We start from the raw sequence: 18,384 nt of genomic DNA on the forward strand, positions 1-18,384 counted from the left end.
CTTACATAGGTTCTTAAGTGTGTTTCTTTCCTGTTTTGAATCTTAATCGATACAGAAGGTGGAATCTTCAGGTTCAAATTATGTTTAGGGATAAGATCGTGTCAAGATGAATTGAATACGTAACTTGGTTTCTTTGGTTGCAGCTTAATGATTTACTGGTGTCTGTATTGGTCTAAACTTGTTCTATATTGGCCTAATTATAAAGCTTGATGTATCGGTTTCATCAGAAAGAAACATCTCTTAGGTTCTTTCATGATTCGGAAACGTTATCATGTTTGATTCCATTTTTTCTCCTTCGATCATGATTGAACTCTTAACTCTTAAGTCTCAATGTATATCAACGAACATAGATGCTTTTGATTTTGCCACTCGTTTGTTTGCAAAGGTGGCTGAAGAGATGGCATCTCATACCTTTGCAATCCCATACCTCGTTATAGGTCATTGGGCCGTTTAACCACAAAACTAGCATAATCAACAAGTATCCTTTCTTACTTTAATATCTGAGAGAAGAAGATATTGAATTCCATTGAAACATTGCGATGAACTTTCAGGCTAGAGTTAGAGTAAGAGATCAAAATACAAAATAGTGTGTATCAGTGGATGCAGCTTTGAGAAGAGGACCAGAGCTCTCACATCTAAAGGACTGATAGGAGAGGGGAGTGAAACTCCTCTTTTTGTATTGTTTTGATTCTGTTTTGTTTCTCTGAAATCTATTTATATTTTTGTAATCTTAGTTATGATGTGAACCTGAACCATTTTAGTAAGAAATATATTAGTCTTTAATCTCGTAGTATACAGTATATTGTTCAATCCCGTGAGCCATGAATCATGATTGTGTGATTCAAGGTTAGAAATGATATAAAATCATGATTACAAAATATAGTTACGTTACTATTAACGAATATACCTGTGTTTTTTTTGGTTTTGCTAATCTTTAAAAGTGTTGCCGTAGCCATGGGACCCAGGTTCAACCCAGCATCGTCAAATATTTTGAATATTTTTTTAATTTCTTAGAAAAAGAAAAGAGGGATCCCTCAAATTGAAATTGGACTTTATTCTGGTTTACTAGGGGTTTATCATTTGGGTCTCTTCATCCTGGTCGGAGTTAGTGTGTCGCAGCTCAATTACCTGCTCATCTTCTCGAAGAATCGATTGCCTCTATCATGTTCTTGATTTGAGCTTCGGATATGAGAAAATCTATTAGTGAACTTCTAATCTTCTTCTTCGCTGTTCGATATAGTAATCAAGGTGAAATTTTGGGCTGATTTCATTTTCTCGATTTGAATCAGATAGCTCTGTTGCTTTAAGGTAACTGCATTGCTTCGTCAAATGTATTCGATGATTCTCCGTGGAAGAAGGTTGATTGAGTTTCAGAAATGGGGTCATTTGAGATTCGCATCGCCAAATGTATCGTCTAGTCTTTCCAACTCCTTCTCCTCTGCTTCTCCTGCTGATAGTCGAAAAGTCAACAACTTCACCGTCGCTTACCTCGTCGATTCTTTGGGGTTCACAACCAAACTCGCAGAATCAATCTTGAGGAAAGTCACCTCAGAGGCCAAGGGAGACCCAGACTCTGTTCTCAATCTTCTCAAGAGTCACGGCTTCAGAGATTCTCACATCTCAACCATCATTTCAAACTATCCACGACTGCTCCTACTAGATGCTGAGAAATCACTTGCTCCCAATCTCAAGTTTCTCCACTCCAGAGGAGCTCCAACCTCCGAGCTCACCGAGATTCTCTCGAAAGTTCCCAAAATCTTGGGGATGAAAGGGGACAAAGCAGTCGGCAGGTACTACGATTTCGTCAAAGACATTATCGAAGCCGACAAGAGTTCCAACTACGAGATGTCGTGTCTTTCTGCTCTGCCGGAGGGTTCTAGGCAGGAGAATATCATCAGGAACGTGTTGGTTCTGAGACGGTTGGGCGTACCTCAGAAGCTGCTCTTCTCCTTGCTCATCTCCTGCTCCCATATCGTCAGTGGGAAAGAAAGGTTTGAAGAGTCGCTCAAGAAGGTTGTTGGGATGGGTTTCGATCCGAGGACCTCCAAGTTCGTGGAAGCTCTACGCATTGTTTACCAGATGAGCGACAAAACTGTAGAAGACAAAGTTAATCTCTATAAAAGGCTAGGCTTTGCCGTCGAGGATGTGTGGGAGATGTTCAAGAAGTATCCGTTTTTGCTGGCGATCTCGGAGAAGAATATATTGAACTCCTTTGAAACGTTTATGAGGCTAGCGTTCACCAGAGATGAGTTTGTGAGGATGGTCAAGCACTGTCCTCAGTGTATTGGGTTATCTTCAGAGTTGGTGACGAAGAAGACCGAGTTTCTCGTGAACACCATGATATGGACGGTGGAGGATGTGGTTTCAAACCCTGCAGTGTTTGGATACAGCTTGGAGAAGAGGATTGTCCCGAGGTGTAATGTGATCAAAGCTCTCATGTTCAGAGGAAATGGTATCCCTTCAGTTGGGTATGTTTTGGTATGTACAGACGAAGTTTTCTTGAACAGGTATGTGAGGAAGCACGATGACAAGGAGCTTGTAGCTGAGTTGATGGATATCTTCACCGGACAGGGTGTTTCATAGATCGTAAAGCCTGTCTAGGAGTTTTGGTTTCATTTATGATTGGAAAAGAAAACTCAACATTAAACTTGTGTAATCTCATTTTGATCTGAACCCTTTGTCTCTACATCCTTAAAACTTTAATTTCGCTCTCTCTTTTCTGATATCTTGACTTGATTCCTCTTGTTTTTCTCACATCACTAACTCACCTTATATCATGCTTGTGTGTAGCCGAATGTCATACAAGATGAAACTAAAATGCATTAGGACATTGCTTCACCATCCTCGCAAACTAAATACGTAATAATCTATCTTTAGGTTTCTTAATACATAATGCTTTCCATGTCATCCCAATAATACATATATGCAAACGCAGTGGATTCATTTCAGTCCTTGTAGTAATCCTTATCCATCTCCGAATCATAAGCGACCAAGAGTGTGGGTTTAGCCTTATGAGGATGTTTTTTGCCCAACCAAACCTCACCGCTACCGTTCGTGGCCATTCATAAGTGAGAGCAACTGACAAAATTCATTTGGGAAACAGGCAAAACAAAAGACTTATTGTTTGACCAGATACTTTTCTTGGCATCCTCCATTGTCCAGAGGTCTACACTACCATTAGTGGCAAGTAGCGAATGGGAGTATTCAAAAACCGCTATTTTCCCTCCGTAGTTCATCAGATGTGGATGTGGGCGAGAGATGTCGTCTAAAGGTAAATTGACCAAAGAGAACTCCCCTGAAGTCAAGTCAAAAACATATGACAACTAATGTATTTTTCCATCTGAGCTTACCTTGTGAGCATGGACGAGGAATGACGTCGCTTTGAGTGTTTCGCCATGTAGCTTGAGGAGTGAGGACCAATATGTGATACTTGGATTTGGATGTCACTACTCTTCCCTTTATCATTGCTAAGCTCCCAAGCTATGTTAATATTCGGACGCTGTTGCGGCCTAGTCTTGAGGAAAAAGTTTTACATAAATACTATATTGCAGAGCTGAGAAATGGAAAATCAAAGTCTGTTTTAACATGTGTGCAGTTTTCAAAAACACCTAAAACGGCACGCAAGGTGTGCCTAGTTACTCCATGGTGATCGAGATTGACGAAGCGAACGACGAGACGAAGGGCTTATAATCTGCTCATAAACCCTAATTTTTCGATATTTTAATATTCCATCGTTTTTCTCACCCAGATCCTTAAAGCATTCATAGATCTTCACCAGACATTAGAATTTCGGAGATTTTAATATTCCATCATATTCGTTTCAGGTCCCGTGGTTCTGTTTTCGGTAATTGGATTGCGTTGTCATCCATCATGTATTCTTTGACACTCCATGGAAGAAGTTTAGTACAGTTACAGAAATGGCGTAGCTTTAGTGTTTCAGCCACCCTTTTCCAAAATGCATCCACTTCCGTTGATGTGGGCCCTAGATATGGTCCGAAAGGTAAGAGCTTTACTGTGTCTTACCTCGTTGGTTCGCTGGGTTTAGCTACAAAACTCGCTGAGTCGATCTCCAGGAGAGTCAGCTTCGAGGACAAGAGCAATCCCGATTCCGTTCTGAGTCTTTTCAGGAGCCATGGGTTCACAGATTCTCAGATCTCCACCATCATTACGGATCACCCACGACTGCTTTTACTAGATGCTGAGAAATCACTTGCTCCCAAGCTTAACTCCCTGCAGTCTAGAGGAGCTGAGCTCACTGAGATCGTTTCAAAAGTTCCCAAAATCTTGGATAAGAGACAAGGCAGATCTATCAACCTCTACTATGATCTTGTCAAAGACATTGTCGAAGCTGATACGTGTTCCAAGAAGTCATGGCCAGATGGTAGGCGGGGGAACAAAATCAGAAACGTTTTGGTTTTGAGAGATTTGGGCATGCCTCAGAAGCTCTTCTTGCCCTTGCTTGTCTCCCTTGCCGAACCCGTCTGTGGAAAACAGAGATTCGAAGCATCCCTCAAGAAGGTCGTTGAGATGGGTTTTGATCCGACAACCTCGAAGTTTGTCACAGCTCTGCGCATGCTTTACCAAATGAGCGACAAGACGATTCAAGAGAAAGTTGCAGTCTATAAAAGTGTAGGCTTCACTGTAGAAGCTATATGGGAGATGTTCAGAAAGTATCCATTCTCTCTAGCTTACTCTGAGAGGAAGATAATAAACATATTTGAAACGTTTCTAGGCCTGGGAGTGACTAGAGACGAGTTCGCTACGATGATCATGAGCAGTCCTCAGTGCATTGGGTTTTCTGCAGAGGCGTTGAAGAGAAAGACTGAGTTTCTAGTGAAGAAGATGAACTGGCCTCTAAAGGCCCTGGTTTCGCGCCCTCAGGTGTATAACTACAGCATGGAGAAAATGATTGTGCCAAGGAGTAACGTGATCGGAGCTCTAATGTCCAGAAGGTTGCTCAGAGATGGAGTCAGTGAAATCCCTCCGCCTCTGCCGTCGGTTTTTGCATGTACGGACCAGGCGTTTTTAAACAGGTATGTGCTCAAGGTAGATGACAAGGAGCTTGTGGCTGAGCTGATGGCTATCTTCAATGCTGACTGTGCTTCATAGATCTTGATGACAATGGTACGCCAAATGTTCCTTTCATCTTTGAAGAAATTTAGAATCCAGTCTCTTAGCGCAGAACAAAGTTTCAGAGAAGTTTAGTTTGCTCTGTGATGCTCATACCTTTTTAGACGATTTTAGTATGTACTATTGCACTTTTCTTCTCACTAAGATTGCCAAAGATGTCAGTCAGATGAAGACAACATTTTACAAATTCTGTTAACTTAATGGTAAATATTATACTAACAAAATTTGATTAACAAGCAGAATGGTTACGTTGGTGTTTCCTCTGCAAGTTGTGAAGTAATGATGATATTGCATCAAGTAACTTACATTTTAGGTTTGTGATCAACAAAATTACTTTAGTTGGGAAAGTTATACCAATCTTCTGTGCCACAGGGTGAGAGTAGTAAACAGGAGAATGCAGTCAGAGATATATGAATAAAGCGTGCCTCAGAAGCTGTTATTCTCGTTGCTCTTCTCTGATCAACATGTCTGCTTTCAAAAAAAAAAGAGATCAAGGTTATGGAGGATGGTTTTTATCCGGCAACTTTAAAGTTTGTCCAAGCTCTGCAGGTTGTTTACAGAATCGGCGACAGAACAATAGAAGAGAGAGACGATGCCTATTAAAAGTTACGTTTGGCTGTGGGAGATGTATGGGAAATGTTTAAGAAGTGTGTCCACACTCTCTGACATAATACGAGAGGTTTGAAACCCTGGAGAAGTGTGGCTTACTTAAAGACAAGGTCAGCTCAATGCTCAAGAAGTTTCTACAATGTATAGGGAGTTTGAGTTTCAGAGTAGAAGATAGATAATTTTATTGAAACATTTCTAGGCCTAGGATTCAGGAGAGATGAGTTTGTGGTGTGTTGGTCAAGTGCAGCCATCCTCAGTGTCTTAATCATTTTGCAGAGTCGGTGGAAGAAGATTGAGTTTATGGTGAAGAAGATGAATTGGCCACTAAAGCCCCTGGTTTTGCACCCTAAGGTATTTGGATGCAGCCTGGAGAAGAGGATGGTACCAAGGTGTAACGTAATCAAAGCCCTCATGTCCAAAGTATTGCTCGGAACTGAACTACCACCAATACGGTCTGTTTTGTTGGATACTGATGAGCTGTTCTTAAAAAGGGATGTGAAAATCTAGGTTTAGTAGTATAAGGTGTTACTCTTTAATTTGAATAGTTATTATTATCAGAGTGACTAGATGATAACCCGCGCTCTGCGCGGAATGATTTTTTTAAAATATATTGTATTTAAATATTATAAATAGTATACTTTGCTATGAATAACTTTTTTGTACAATTGAATCTTAGGAGTGGACATTCGGGTACAATTTGGTTTGGTTCGATTTGGCTCGGTTCGGTTTGTTTTGATCTTTGCAAGTTTGATTTAATTCGAATCTTTGCGGGTTTGGTTTGAGTTTGGATTCGGATAACTACTTTAACTTTAAAAACAAAATAAAATTCATATTTACTTTAAATATCTCAAAATCTAAAAATAAAAATAATATATAACATATAAATTAGAATAATGTATGCCAAAATACTTAAACTTAAAATAAAATTTGGTTTATCTTAAATATTTGGATATGAAATAAATAGATATTTTAAGTAATTTTGGTATTTTGAGTATCCTTTAACTATTTTAAACATGTACTTTTAACTATTTATATATATTTTTAAGTACTTTGGACAACTTAAAAACATCTTATATATTTTGTATATTTTTTAAATATTAAATTTTAAAATAATTAATATATTTAAGTATATATATATGGTTCGAATATATTCGGACACCCGAAATATTTTGTTTCGGATCCGGTTCCATTTTGGTTCTCTAGATACCAAAATTTTGAACCCGTTCGGATATCTAACCAATTTTTATTAAAGTTCATTACTACCATTGGTACGATTTTTTGGATTCAGATTTTTTGCCCAAACCTATATTTTTTATTGTAACAAAATTTTAAACAAAATTGATGATGATTCGTATTGATTTTGGGTATGCAATCATTTTTAGGCCAAAATACATTCTTCTATGTACGTGGCACATCTAGTTAAGGAAAACAATGGACTGAACTAAAGAAAACATTACCATTTCAGATTTTTAATCGACACTTTCAAATTATTCATTTTCGGTATTGTGACGAAGAGAAAGGGGGTAAAGGTTACGAAAGCAAATTTGTTGTGCAATCCATATTCTCGCTAGATGATTTCAATAGCTTCTAAATAAATCTTTGGTGTATCGACCGAGATTTAGTAATTTATAGACGTTTAAAAAAATTAAAATATAACATATAAGAAAAAAATCTAATTTTTTTATTATATGGTTAATGTGATTGTTTAGTTTATTTTAAAAAATATAAACTTTCAAATATGAGAAAATCTCGTGATAAATAAATTGTATTATGTTGTTATCGATTATTTGGTGTGCAAGTCAAGTTAGTATGAATAATATCTTGTTAAGAATCTTGTAGATAAGGATTATATTTTTGAAATATTTGCTGAATAATATCTTTGTAATTTTCTTGTAGATAAGGATTATATTTTCGAAATTAGTAGTTACAAATATTTTTTAAATAAATAATACATGTAATTCCTAACTTATACTCTATTTTTTTTTAAAATAGATTTTTATAAATAGATATCATATTTTGGCACTTTTGAAATTATATTATATAATGACATGTATCTCTAAGTCATGTGTTCATAATGGCATGTAAGTTAAAGAGGAACCAAACATATACATGTTCGGTATAGAGAAAATTATATGATGTTGATAAGAGAAAATTATAAATCAACTTAGAGCAAAGTTTAATCTATAGGAGAGTTATTGAATTGCTAATATAATTGTAAATATACAATCGGTATAGTTTAATAGAGTAGATAGAACATAATTCAATAGAACATAATTCGTTTGGTTGTTATAATATAATAGATTGTTGGTTTAATTTAAGTTATCTAGTTTTAATTTTATTGTATAATTAATTGTAACTAATAGGATATGGTCCATAAATTATGTAACACACTAACAAACTTGAAACAGTCCAAAACTTAAATGACAACTTCAATAGTAGATAAATTTAGGACTCTATTTTAATAGAGTAGATCTGTAATATTTAAAAGTTATTACTTTAGAAAACTGTAATTTAATATATAAATTTAATCAATTACACAGTAATTTACATAATTTAATTGGCTACACAATATCTAATAAATATAAAGTTACATTGAAATATAAAAAAAATTTATGTAGTTAGAAATATTACAGTTGTGTATATATGGATTTGTCGTTACAATCAAGTTATTCTGATTACTTAATTGTTTCCTTAACCATGGTATAAAGCAATATAAATGGGATCATACCCCATTAAGACAAAACTTAATTTCCGTGGGGTATCTCTCACGGTGTTGTTGCATTGTCTATATTTGAGAAGGAGGAATCCATGTTTGTATAATTGGTGTTCCTAATTTGAAGTTTATGCAATGTTTACGTGACTTCAATGTTTCTACGTAACCATGAACTGATGCATTTAGGTTGAACTTTCGTAATATGCAATATTCTGTCAATGCTGCCTTTATTATGTAAGATATTGGTCGTCTTCCTATTGAGAAGTAGTTTTCAAAAATAAAAAGAAAAGAAACAAAGTTCAAAATAGGTAAAACATAGGAATTTAGAAAATTTAAAAGGGGTACATGCTGGACGGTTGATGGACTTGAAACGATCACTCACTGGGCGTTTGCAGCTTTTCTCTTTGCCTTCAAAACCTGTCGGACTTGATTCATCGCCTCCAATTTCTATCTTCGCTGCTGCTACTGTGTTGCTTACAGAAGTTGTTGGTCGTCGACCTTCCACTTCAATAACTGGAGTTTGGTTGATGAAGCAACTCTGAGACAGTTGTACGTGTCAATTTAAATTAGTTAGAAGAAAATATTTTGGAAATCCTAAATTAATCAACCTCTGAGTGGGGGTCTAAGAAACTATTGTCACTGACAATAGACACTGTGAAGGTACGGTGGTTCGGGTGAAATTGTATGGAGTAACACAGCTCTGAAAAACGTACTCCTTGCTAGCAAGCTCTTCAAGACATCTTGGTAGTTCCCGCCCCCACCGCCATTTATCTGTAGTAGGTTTGAGAGATATTTAGAGTGTTTTCTACAATTCTAATGTAGGTGAAATGAAGTGTCAAACTAAAAACGAACCTCCTCAAGAGCCAGAGCAGTTCCATGTTGCTTAGTGAGCTTGGTCATCTCCCTGTCGAAGACCACAAACGTAGCACTATGCCGTTGTCAATTGATAGTTCGAGACGGTACCTGTTAAAAAGGTGGAAAATGTTAATGTATATTTAACTATAGGGTGTTCCCTTATATATGGGTTGAGTATGGTATCTTTGTACCTGATCACCCCGGTATTATTGGGAGAAACATTTTTGTTGTGACAGAGAGAAGTGCCAGATTTGTCCGACTTACTGCTGCATCCGGTCCATGAGACGAACGACCAGCCAGTTTGGTGGAGGACCTCGACAATCCGAGCTTGCAAATAAAATCAGCTTGTGTCTTAACGACAATAAAAGAGTAACCATTTACTAATGATATTTTCAAGCTGAAAAGAAATTTCAAAATATGTTGGAACCCTGTGTTACCTGCTTGTTAGAGATGAAAATGAAAGGGTGTAGATCTTGAATTGAGACATGTTCGTTCTTTTTGATCTCTTCCATAGTATCAACACACTGGAAAACTTCTCCTGCAGCACCCAAGCTGTAGGCAACAAATATTATGCAAACGATTAGTGACATTTATATTTGAGTTTAAGCACAACTCAGAATGAGTTGTAACCTTGTTGTGAACTCCTTGATGGCGGAAAGGTCAGTGTCAAAATAAGACTTGATTGCTAGTATGGAGATCAGATAGAGGTTATCTGCAGAATCAAGTGGGTTTCATAGACTATGGTATTAAGTAAAATATAAGTGAAATATATATGTATGAAAAGTACCGTGGTGAACATGTTTTATAATTATAGATAAAGATGACCAGACCTCCAAATATATTTGTATTGACAGTTATGACCACCATGACAGACTGGGTTTTATCATCTGAGTTTAGGAGACTCCTAAACATTGCTGCTGCGTCATCCTATAAAGGCACGTACTCCACCACCGTACTGTTACATGAGATTTGAAAAGTTATATCATATAAATGATGAACTACATATAAGCACTTGAAAAAAAAAAGGTTGAGTTTTTTTGGCTTACGGGATAATGAAGAAACTGACCACAATCCTACACGTTGTTGCAGTGTTGTTCAGGTCAGACCCTTGGCCAACAACATCTGAGAGTTGATGAAGAGGTTTACGATTCTAAACCAAATATAAAGACATTAAGCTGGAATAGTAAATCTTAAAAATACCAGACCCTGCCAAGTTAGTGTTTGTTCAAGAGATTGGAGATGGTTGAACTTCCAAGCATGTTCTGATGGAGGAAGGAGATTGTTCGTGTGTCAGATCGTGAAACAAAACAAAGAAGAGGAAGAGCAAAGGAACGGAACAAAGAAGACGAAGAGCAAAGGGGGTGACAAATCGATCTGAAAATTAGGGTTCGTAGAAATGAGAAAGGGAGAGATGAAGAGGCGACGTATCCGATGTCCGTCTCACGAATCTGATGGGCTACATGGGCCAACAATATAACACGACAGATAAAAAAAATCGAAAAGCCCAACTTAGGCAACCACTGATTACGTGGCAAAACACTGTATTATGATAGGTCAATTTAATTGTCCTACGTGGACATGCTGTATGGAGCTCATATATCCCTTTTAATATAGTATAGATTTCAAATTCACAAATGTCTGTGGAGACTTGTCACAAACTAGATGACGGTAGAGATGTCAATTGGGCTGCCCAAGTCCAAATGGGTTGTCCAAATGGACACAACAGTCCAAATTGACATTATTTTTTTAAGTCCAAATTGTACCAGACCAAATTGTCCAGACCAAATTGGCCCAAGTCCAAATGGGCATTCCACAAAGCCCAAATACAATTTCTGTTTTAATATGCTAAATCCATAAAAAACATAAATTTCAAGTTTTACACATTAAGTTTCATAAGTTTTACATATCCAAAGCATAGAAAATTCATATATTAGTTCATACATAATAGTTCATACATAAAAATAAAAAATCCAAAGCATAAGTTTTGATTGCCCTTCTCTTCTTTATCTTCTCAGCCTCTCCTATCAAATTAAAACACATAAGTTATCACACAAGCAGATAGTAACATGACAGTAATCACTGTATAAAACACTACTCAAGCAGATACTTATCACACAAGCAGATAGTTATCACAAAAGCAGATAGTAACACAAACATCAGTTCAATGTATAAAACACTACTCAACAAGGCATCAGTTTACACAGAGCGACAGAGAGAAGAGACATACGAGAGAGGCAGATCGGATCGAGAGTCACGACTCGCGAGAAAGAGAGAGAGATGATCGAGACGCCGAGAGAGAGAGAGGCGGATCGAGACGCCGAGAGAGAGAGAGTTGAGGATTAAGACGCCGAGGGGAGAGAGAACGGAGAGTCGCCGTGAGTCGACTTCATCGAGAGAGAACGGGAATCAGAGATGAGAGTCGCATCGCAGAGACGAGAGCCGAAAAAAAGAGAGTGATTTCCCATTGGGCCGCCCATGTCCATTTGGTTTAAGCCCATTGGATTTGGAGTTTATTGGGTTTCGACCAACTGGACAGCTTTATTTATTGGTCTAATTTGGTTAGTCCAAATGGGCTTGGACATCGGTAACCAATGGACAGTGTGTCCAATTGACATCTCTAGATGACGGAAGAATGCAACCAATGTATCACATTCTGGACAATGGGCCTTAATAAGCCCATTTGCATCATAAACCTTATTCCGAGTAAACGGACGGATGACAATTAGCAGAGACATTCGGTAGGTGGAATGAGTGGAGTCCCCCTTTTGTTATTGGGTGTCACAATCTGTTGACGTGGCATTACGAGGAAATTGCAATGTCTCGATATATCCAACGGTAGAAGTGAACCGGACGGTACGGTCATCAAGACTCCAAAGAGTGATGACCTAAGTAATTTTGGCGCTAATCTTTTCCCCCCCCCATTCTCGATTTCGCTGAGCTCAAAAACACCCTTTCACTCTCTCATCTCCTCTCAATCAATCTACACTCGAACATGCAGCGCCAGAAATCGATTTTATCTTTCTTCCAGAAACCGTCGCAAGCTACTCAGCCTTCAGTTCCTGGCGATGCTGCTACTAGCGGCGTAGGAGGTTTACGATCTACTGCGAAGGAAGGATGCATTAACAGCGACGCTTCGCGAAATGTGCCGAAACCTGTGGATGATGATGTTAGAGGAGTGGATACTCCGCCGGAGAAAGTTCCTCGTCGTGTCTTGCCGTCTAACTTCAAGGCGGCTGAATCCGCCGGTGGCGCTTCGTCTCTCTTCTCCAGTATCATGCATAAGTTTGTGAAAGTCGATGGTCCTCCTGAATGTTCTGGCGAGAGGTAATTAATATCTTCGCTCCTCTTGATTTTGAATCATTAGCTAACATTAGGTCTAGCCTCGAATTTTACTGATTCGATTCGATTAGATTCGATGCGTTATTGCACTATGTGGCGATGCTGATTACTGCCTTGTATTATTGTTTTGGAAATTTTCAGGAATGTTGCTCCGCTTCGTGATTCATTTGTATCTAAGATGCCTGAGAGTGTTTTTCCTGAGCGTCGTTCGAATAATGCTCAACCTCAAGATAGAGACTATACTTTTCGCGTTGATAACCCAAGATTAGTAGAAGATGACGATGTTCTTGGCCCAGATACGCCCGGGACGCGTCCCAGTGTTCCTCGTTTGAAGCGAGTTCTGGAGGATGGAGTGGCTTTTACTGAGAACAAGGTCTCTCTATTTGATTCTAACAAACGGATGAAACTGTTTGGGGATCGAATTTGTGGAGAGAAGAAAGAAGTGAACGAAGGGACCAAATTTGAATGGCTTGAGCCTTCTCGGATCAGGGACGCCAATAGAAGACGGCCTGATGATCCCCTTTACGATAGAAAGACCCTCTACATACCAGCTGACGTTTTCAAAAAAATGTCTGCGTCGCAGAAGCAATATTGGAGTGTCAAGAGTGAGTATATGGATGTTGTGCTTTTCTTTAAAGTGGTGAGTGAATCTCAGTCTAGTGCTAAATCTATTTTCCTCAATGTGATTGGTTGGCTTACATCTGCATTCGTTTATGTTCTTCTCAGGGCAAATTTTATGAGCTGTATGAGCTAGATGCAGAGTTAGGTCACAAGGAGCTTGACTGGAAGATGACCATGAGCGGTGTGGGAAAATGCAGACAGGTATGTATATTGGTTGAAACAACTGGCTTGCTTGATTCATTTCTTTTACCAAGTCTATAGATTTGACGTCCCCTTTTTTTATCAGGTTGGTATCTCTGAAAGTGGGATAGATGACGCAGTGCAAAAGCTATTAGCTCGTGGGTAAGGGAACTATCACACTTTATGGTTTTTCTTTGCTTCCACTTTGGTTAGGACTTAAACAAATGGAGATCACTTCAGCCATTATCAGCTAGGATTCTGATAACCTAGGATATGTTTTCTTCTTGGCTCTCATTTTATAATAAGCCTTTTTCCTAGAGGAGGAAAAAAAAAACTGTACTTTATATTTGTGTGCTCTCATTAGCAACTGGCAAGGTAGAGTTATACCCGGTCAACTTTTGCTAGTTATCTATTGCAATATTTACCAATAATTACGTTTAGTTATGTGTGATACACTCATTTGTCTTTCATGGAGGGTTTGAAGCCTTCCGTTGAAACTTTATTACTCATACATGTTTTCAATAGGAACTAACGTGCAGATTCATATGTTTCCTTCTCCACGACTTCTGTATTTTGACACATCGTTGTTTCTTTTGAAGATATAAAGTTGGAAGAATCGAGCAGTTAGAAACATCTGACCAGGCAAAAGCCAGAGGTGCAAATACTGTAAGTTGTCTTGGGAACATGTCAACAAGGGTGCAGACTGTTCTTGATTATTTTATTTTTCACTACACTAGTTTCACACTGTCGTTAAATCAGTGCCTGTTCTGATCTGATTGTCAGATAATACCGAGGAAGCTAGTTCAGGTATTAACTCCATCAACAGCAAGCGAGGGTAATCTAGGGCCTGATCCCGTCCATCTCCTTGCTATAAAAGAGGTTTGTTATTTGTCTTAGACAAGGGAAATTTATTCAAGTATTCGAAACTTATACTCTTCTTTAGCAATCTTTCTTCCAGCAGTAAGACTTTGGGATTAGAATGCCAACATTTGCTGGTTAGTTTTATTTGCTAGAGATTGCCTTGCATTAAATTTTAACCGAACTGCAGACTAATTCTCTGTATGATATCCTCTGAATTTTATTAAGTGTCAGTCCTTGTTAATGCATTCCTTCTTTTCACAAGGACCACTGTTTGTGTTATGTTTGTCTCGTATGCTGGAAAAATTATAGCTGATATAAGCCCTATATTAGTCATGATATTTTAATGCAAAGCATTGATTTGGCTAGTTCTTTTAGAATAGCTTAGGGATTAGCTTTTGGTTACATTGCATAATGAATTGATGTCAGCTTTGCTTCTGAACTTTGGCTTTAGGTGAAAATGGAGCTAGAAAAGTGTTCAACTGTATATGGATTTGCTTTCGTCGACTGTGCTTCCTTGAGGTTTTGGGTTGGGTCCATCAGTGATGATGCTTCATGTGCTGCTCTTGGAGCTTTATTGATGCAGGTATGCAAGTTTGTTCCGTAACTTGTATCTGTTATGCGACTTTGGGCGCATATTTGGTTTTCAGGAATTTATTCTAAATTTCCTTTGGGTATATTTTTCAAGGTTTCTCCAAAAGAAGTGATATATGAGAGTAAAGGTAAACTTCTTTTACATCCAATGGTTTTGTCAAATTGAAGTTAAGGTAGTTGTGACTGCTTAAGTTTAAGTGTGTTAATATTTAAATATTGCAGGGCTATCAAGAGAGTCCCAACAGGCCCTAACGAAATATACATTGACAGGTACAATTTCAGTAGGCAACCTGACTGAAAATTTAGGAAAATATGTTTAAGAAACCTAACGAGATCATCATGTAGACAGATATGCATGACAATATGTCTTCTTATTGCTGCGCATCCAATGATAGATCTCGTAAACATTTCTAGTGAGATTATGTCAATGTATCGTTTTTATAGGGTCTACGGCGGTACAATTGAATCCACGACCACAAGAAATGGGGGATGCAGATGCTTGTGGAGTGAGAAATATGATAGAATCCAGCGGATACTTCAGAGGCTCTTCTGAATCATGGAACTCTGCTGTTAATGGTCTAACTGAATCTGGAATTGCTCTTAGCGCTCTTGGAGAACTAATCAATCATCTTTCTAGGCTAAAGGTGGGTTAGCTTGGTTTGTTTCCGCTTTTGACAAGTTAAGCAAAGGTAATCTTCATAACTTACTGGTTCTATCTTCTTGCAGCTAGAAGATGTACTTAAGAATGGGGATATTCATCCCTACAAAGTTTACAGTGGTTGTCTAAGAATTGATGGCCAGACAATGGTAAATCTGGAGATATTCAACAATAGCTTTGATGGTGGTCCTTCAGGCAAGTACTTTTTTTTCTTTATAGGTTCAAGTAGAGCGTAGACACAGGGGTCGTTACACATATTCTAAAACTTGGTATATATCTAGCCAGTAATATCTAATTTTTATTTGCTCTGCAGGGACCTTGTACAAATTTCTTGATAACTGTGTTAGCCCGACTGGTAAGCGGCTGCTAAGGAATTGGATCTGCCACCCCCTCAAAGATATAGGAAGTATCAATAAAAGACTTGATGTAGTCGAAGAATTCACGGCAAACTCAGAAATTATGCAAATCACAGGCCAGTATCTCCAAAAACTTCCAGACTTAGAAAGACTGCTCGGACGCATTAAGTCTACTGTTCAGTCATCAGCCTATCTTTTGCCTGCTCTTCTTGGGAAAAAAGTGCTGAAACAACGAGTAAGAATCAAAACGCTCTTTCTGAACAATGCTTTGTATGGTTCGTATAGGTCTTGAGCATTGCTGTTCTGTCTATGATTGTTCTCCATCTGTATGTTTTTTTCCATTACATTTCTCTGAATTTATTGCACTCCAGGTTAAATCATTTGGGCAACTTGTGAAAGGGTTCAGAAGTGGAATTGATCTGTTGTTGGCTGTACAGAAGGAATCGAATATGATTAGACTGCTATGTAAGCTCTGTAAACTTCCAATATTAGTGGGGAAAAGCGGGCTTGAGATATTCCTTTCTCAATTTGAAGCAGCCATAGATAGTGACTTCCCAGATTATCAGGTGCCCATCTACTATCTTGCAAATTCATACTTGGCAACAAAATATCTGTCACTGCTCAAAGACATATGGTTTGGCATATAGTTTGATATGTATCTAACTGTAACTTATTAATCTTGTACCAGAACCATGATGTGACAGAGGAGAATGCTGAAACTCTCACAATACTCATTGATCTATTTATAGAAAAAGCCGCAGAGTGGTCTGAGGTCATTCACACCATTAGCTGCCTCGATGTCCTGAGATCCTTTGCAATCTCTGCAAGTCTCTCTGCTGGAAGCATGGCCAGGCCTGTTATTTTCCCTGAGTCGAAAAGTACGATTCAGAATCAGGAAACAAATGGGCCAACGCTTAAAATCCAAGGGCTATGGCATCCATTTGCAGTTCCAGCTGATGGTCAACTTCCTGTTCCAAATGATCTACTCCTTGGTGAGGCTGGAAGCAGCAGCATTCATCCTCGGTCGTTGTTACTAACAGGACCAAACATGGGTGGAAAATCAACTCTTCTTCGTGCAACATGTCTTGCTGTTATCTTTGCTCAGGTTTGTATTAACACTCGTTACATATATAAATCACTGCTTTCTCTACATATATCAACAGTTTCTTTTCTTTATTTCTGTTTGCAGCTTGGTTGTTATGTGCCTTGTGAGACATGTGAACTCTCCCTCGTAGATAGTATCTTCACAAGGCTTGGCGCATCTGATAGAATCATGACTGGAGAGAGTAAGTTTTTTTTTTGGTATCAAGTTACCTGTTTCTCATAAAACCAGTTCTGCTTGATTAGTAAAGCCGGTTTTTCATTTATAGGCACCTTCTTGGTAGAATGCACTGAGGCGGCGTCAGTTCTTCAAAACGCAACTCAGGATTCACTAGTAATCCTTGACGAACTGGGCAGAGGAACTAGTACTTTCGATGGATACGCCATAGCATATTCTGTAATTTTCTCTTCTACTTCACCCTGTACTCTTTAATCAATTCGTAGATTACTTATTGATTTGTATTCAGGTTTTTCGTCACATGGTAGAGAGAGTCAAGTGCAGGATGCTCTTTGCAACGCATTACCACCCTCTCACCAAGGAGTTCTCGTCACATCCGCGGGTCACCTTGAAACACATGGCTTGCGCATTCAAATCAAGATCCGACCAAGAACAAGGTGGCTGCGACCAAGACTTGGTTTTCTTGTACCGTCTAGCCGAAGGAGCTTGTCCTGAGAGCTATGGGCTTCAAGTAGCACTCATGGCGGGAATACCAAAGCAAGTGGTTGAGACAGCATCGGTGGCGGCTCAAGCCATGAAGAGATCAATTGGAGAAAACTTCAAGTCGAGTGAGCTAAGGTCTGAGTTCTCAAGTCTGCACGAAGAATGGCTCAAGACATTGGTGGGTATCTCTCAAGTCGTCGACGACGACAAGGCTATGTTTGAGGAGGAGGATGTCTCTGACATGTTGATTTGCTTATGGCATGAGATCAGATCTTCTTGCTCTGTTGCCCAAGTAAAAGCGATGAGATAATTGTTTTTTGTTTCTTGTTGTTGTTCTCTGATGTTTAGCCTTCTGGAAAATGGTTATATCAAATTTATTTTCTCTCCTTCTCTTAGAAAATGCTTCGATTTATTGGCGCCGGTTGATCACAAACAGTGTATGTTTTCATCATGCCCTCGTTGAGTTTAATTTCAAAAAGATGGTATTTTTTGTTATATTTTATAAAATACATATTGGTCGTGATCTACGTTACATGGAAACGGAAGCGGATTCGCGGAAGCGGAATCGAATGAAGCGTAGAAGCGAGTTTTTAAAAAAAATTAGGAAGCGGAATCGTGTTGGAAGCGTATGTAAATATAATATACATATATATATATATATATAATGTAAAGCCAAATATAAAATAAATTCTGAAATTTAAAAGTGTCT

At 38.4% G+C, this 18,384-nt stretch overlaps 3 protein-coding genes and 1 long non-coding RNA gene across 8 annotated transcripts; 3 read left to right on the forward strand and 1 right to left on the reverse strand.

Moving 5' to 3' along the window:
• Positions 1-360: 360 nt before the first annotated feature.
• Positions 361-9,781, forward strand: LOC103831681 (transcription termination factor MTERF4, chloroplastic). 2 transcript variants are annotated; one of them, XM_033285005.1, is made up of 2 exons: positions 361-2,602; positions 9,766-9,781. In XM_033285005.1, the coding sequence occupies exon 1, from the start codon at positions 1,330-1,332 to the stop codon at positions 2,581-2,583; it is 1,254 nt and encodes a 417-aa protein (XP_033140896.1). In that variant the 5' UTR covers positions 361-1,329; the 3' UTR covers positions 2,584-2,602; positions 9,766-9,781. The 2 variants fall into 2 exon arrangements, with proteins under 2 accessions (XP_033140896.1, XP_018510029.1); XM_018654513.2 differs by lacking the exon at positions 9,766-9,781 and having other exon boundaries at positions 1,027-1,203; positions 1,290-2,715.
• Positions 2,966-7,721, forward strand: LOC103831692. 2 transcript variants are annotated; one of them, XR_001956064.2, is made up of 3 exons: positions 2,966-5,124; positions 5,503-5,849; positions 6,016-7,721. XR_001956064.2 is itself a non-coding variant. In XM_009107596.3 (2 exons), exon 1 carries the CDS (start codon positions 3,871-3,873, stop codon positions 5,107-5,109), a length of 1,239 nt encoding a protein of 412 aa, XP_009105844.1. In that variant the 5' UTR covers positions 2,966-3,870; the 3' UTR covers positions 5,110-5,124; positions 5,503-7,721. The 2 variants fall into 2 exon arrangements, 1 of the variants encoding a protein (XP_009105844.1); XM_009107596.3 differs by having other exon boundaries at positions 5,503-7,721.
• On the reverse strand, positions 8,656-10,764 carry LOC103831702. 3 transcript variants are annotated; one of them, XR_625897.3, is made up of 9 exons: positions 10,513-10,764; positions 10,354-10,429; positions 10,138-10,262; positions 9,938-10,019; positions 9,745-9,859; positions 9,499-9,634; positions 9,305-9,415; positions 9,061-9,223; positions 8,656-8,990 (listed from the first exon to the last, which is right to left on the reverse strand). It is a non-coding gene; the product is annotated as an uncharacterized LOC103831702 (long non-coding RNA). The 3 variants fall into 3 exon arrangements; XR_625894.3 differs by having other exon boundaries at positions 9,499-9,658; XR_625895.3 differs by having other exon boundaries at positions 9,499-9,658; positions 10,508-10,762.
• A 1,215-nt stretch (positions 10,765-11,979) lies between these two features.
• LOC103831716 (DNA mismatch repair protein MSH7) lies at positions 11,980-18,172 on the forward strand. Its single transcript, XM_009107621.3, has 17 exons — positions 11,980-12,631; positions 12,788-13,286; positions 13,373-13,468; positions 13,554-13,609; positions 14,047-14,113; positions 14,231-14,326; positions 14,760-14,891; positions 14,994-15,027; positions 15,122-15,169; positions 15,344-15,543; positions 15,626-15,752; positions 15,871-16,148; positions 16,285-16,479; positions 16,602-17,018; positions 17,103-17,199; positions 17,284-17,411; positions 17,482-18,172. The coding sequence occupies exons 1-17, from the start codon at positions 12,300-12,302 to the stop codon at positions 17,983-17,985; spliced, it is 3,306 nt and encodes a 1,101-aa protein (XP_009105869.1). The 5' UTR covers positions 11,980-12,299; the 3' UTR covers positions 17,986-18,172.
• The last annotated feature ends 212 nt before the right edge of the window (positions 18,173-18,384 follow it).

This window comes from Brassica rapa, chromosome A01 (assembly GCF_000309985.2).
Source record: "Brassica rapa cultivar Chiifu-401-42 chromosome A01, CAAS_Brap_v3.01, whole genome shotgun sequence".
In the NCBI taxonomy this organism is placed as follows: domain Eukaryota; kingdom Viridiplantae; phylum Streptophyta; class Magnoliopsida; order Brassicales; family Brassicaceae; genus Brassica; species Brassica rapa.

Excerpts from the sequence above, each read along its gene's own strand:
- LOC103831716 (XM_009107621.3), top strand. The coding sequence starts at position 12,300 with ATGCAGCGCCAGAAATCGATTTTATCTTTCTTCCAGAAACCGTCGCAA. Across the intron at positions 12,632-12,787 it reads CCTGAATGTTCTGGCGAGAG|GAATGTTGCTCCGCTTCGTG; the intron begins GTAATTAATATC and ends GGAAATTTTCAG. Across the intron at positions 16,480-16,601 it reads GTGACTTCCCAGATTATCAG|AACCATGATGTGACAGAGGA; the intron begins GTGCCCATCTAC and ends ATCTTGTACCAG.
- LOC103831681 (XM_033285005.1), top strand. The coding sequence starts at position 1,330 with ATGTATTCGATGATTCTCCGTGGAAGAAGGTTGATTGAGTTTCAGAAA.
- LOC103831692 (XM_009107596.3), top strand. The coding sequence starts at position 3,871 with ATGTATTCTTTGACACTCCATGGAAGAAGTTTAGTACAGTTACAGAAA.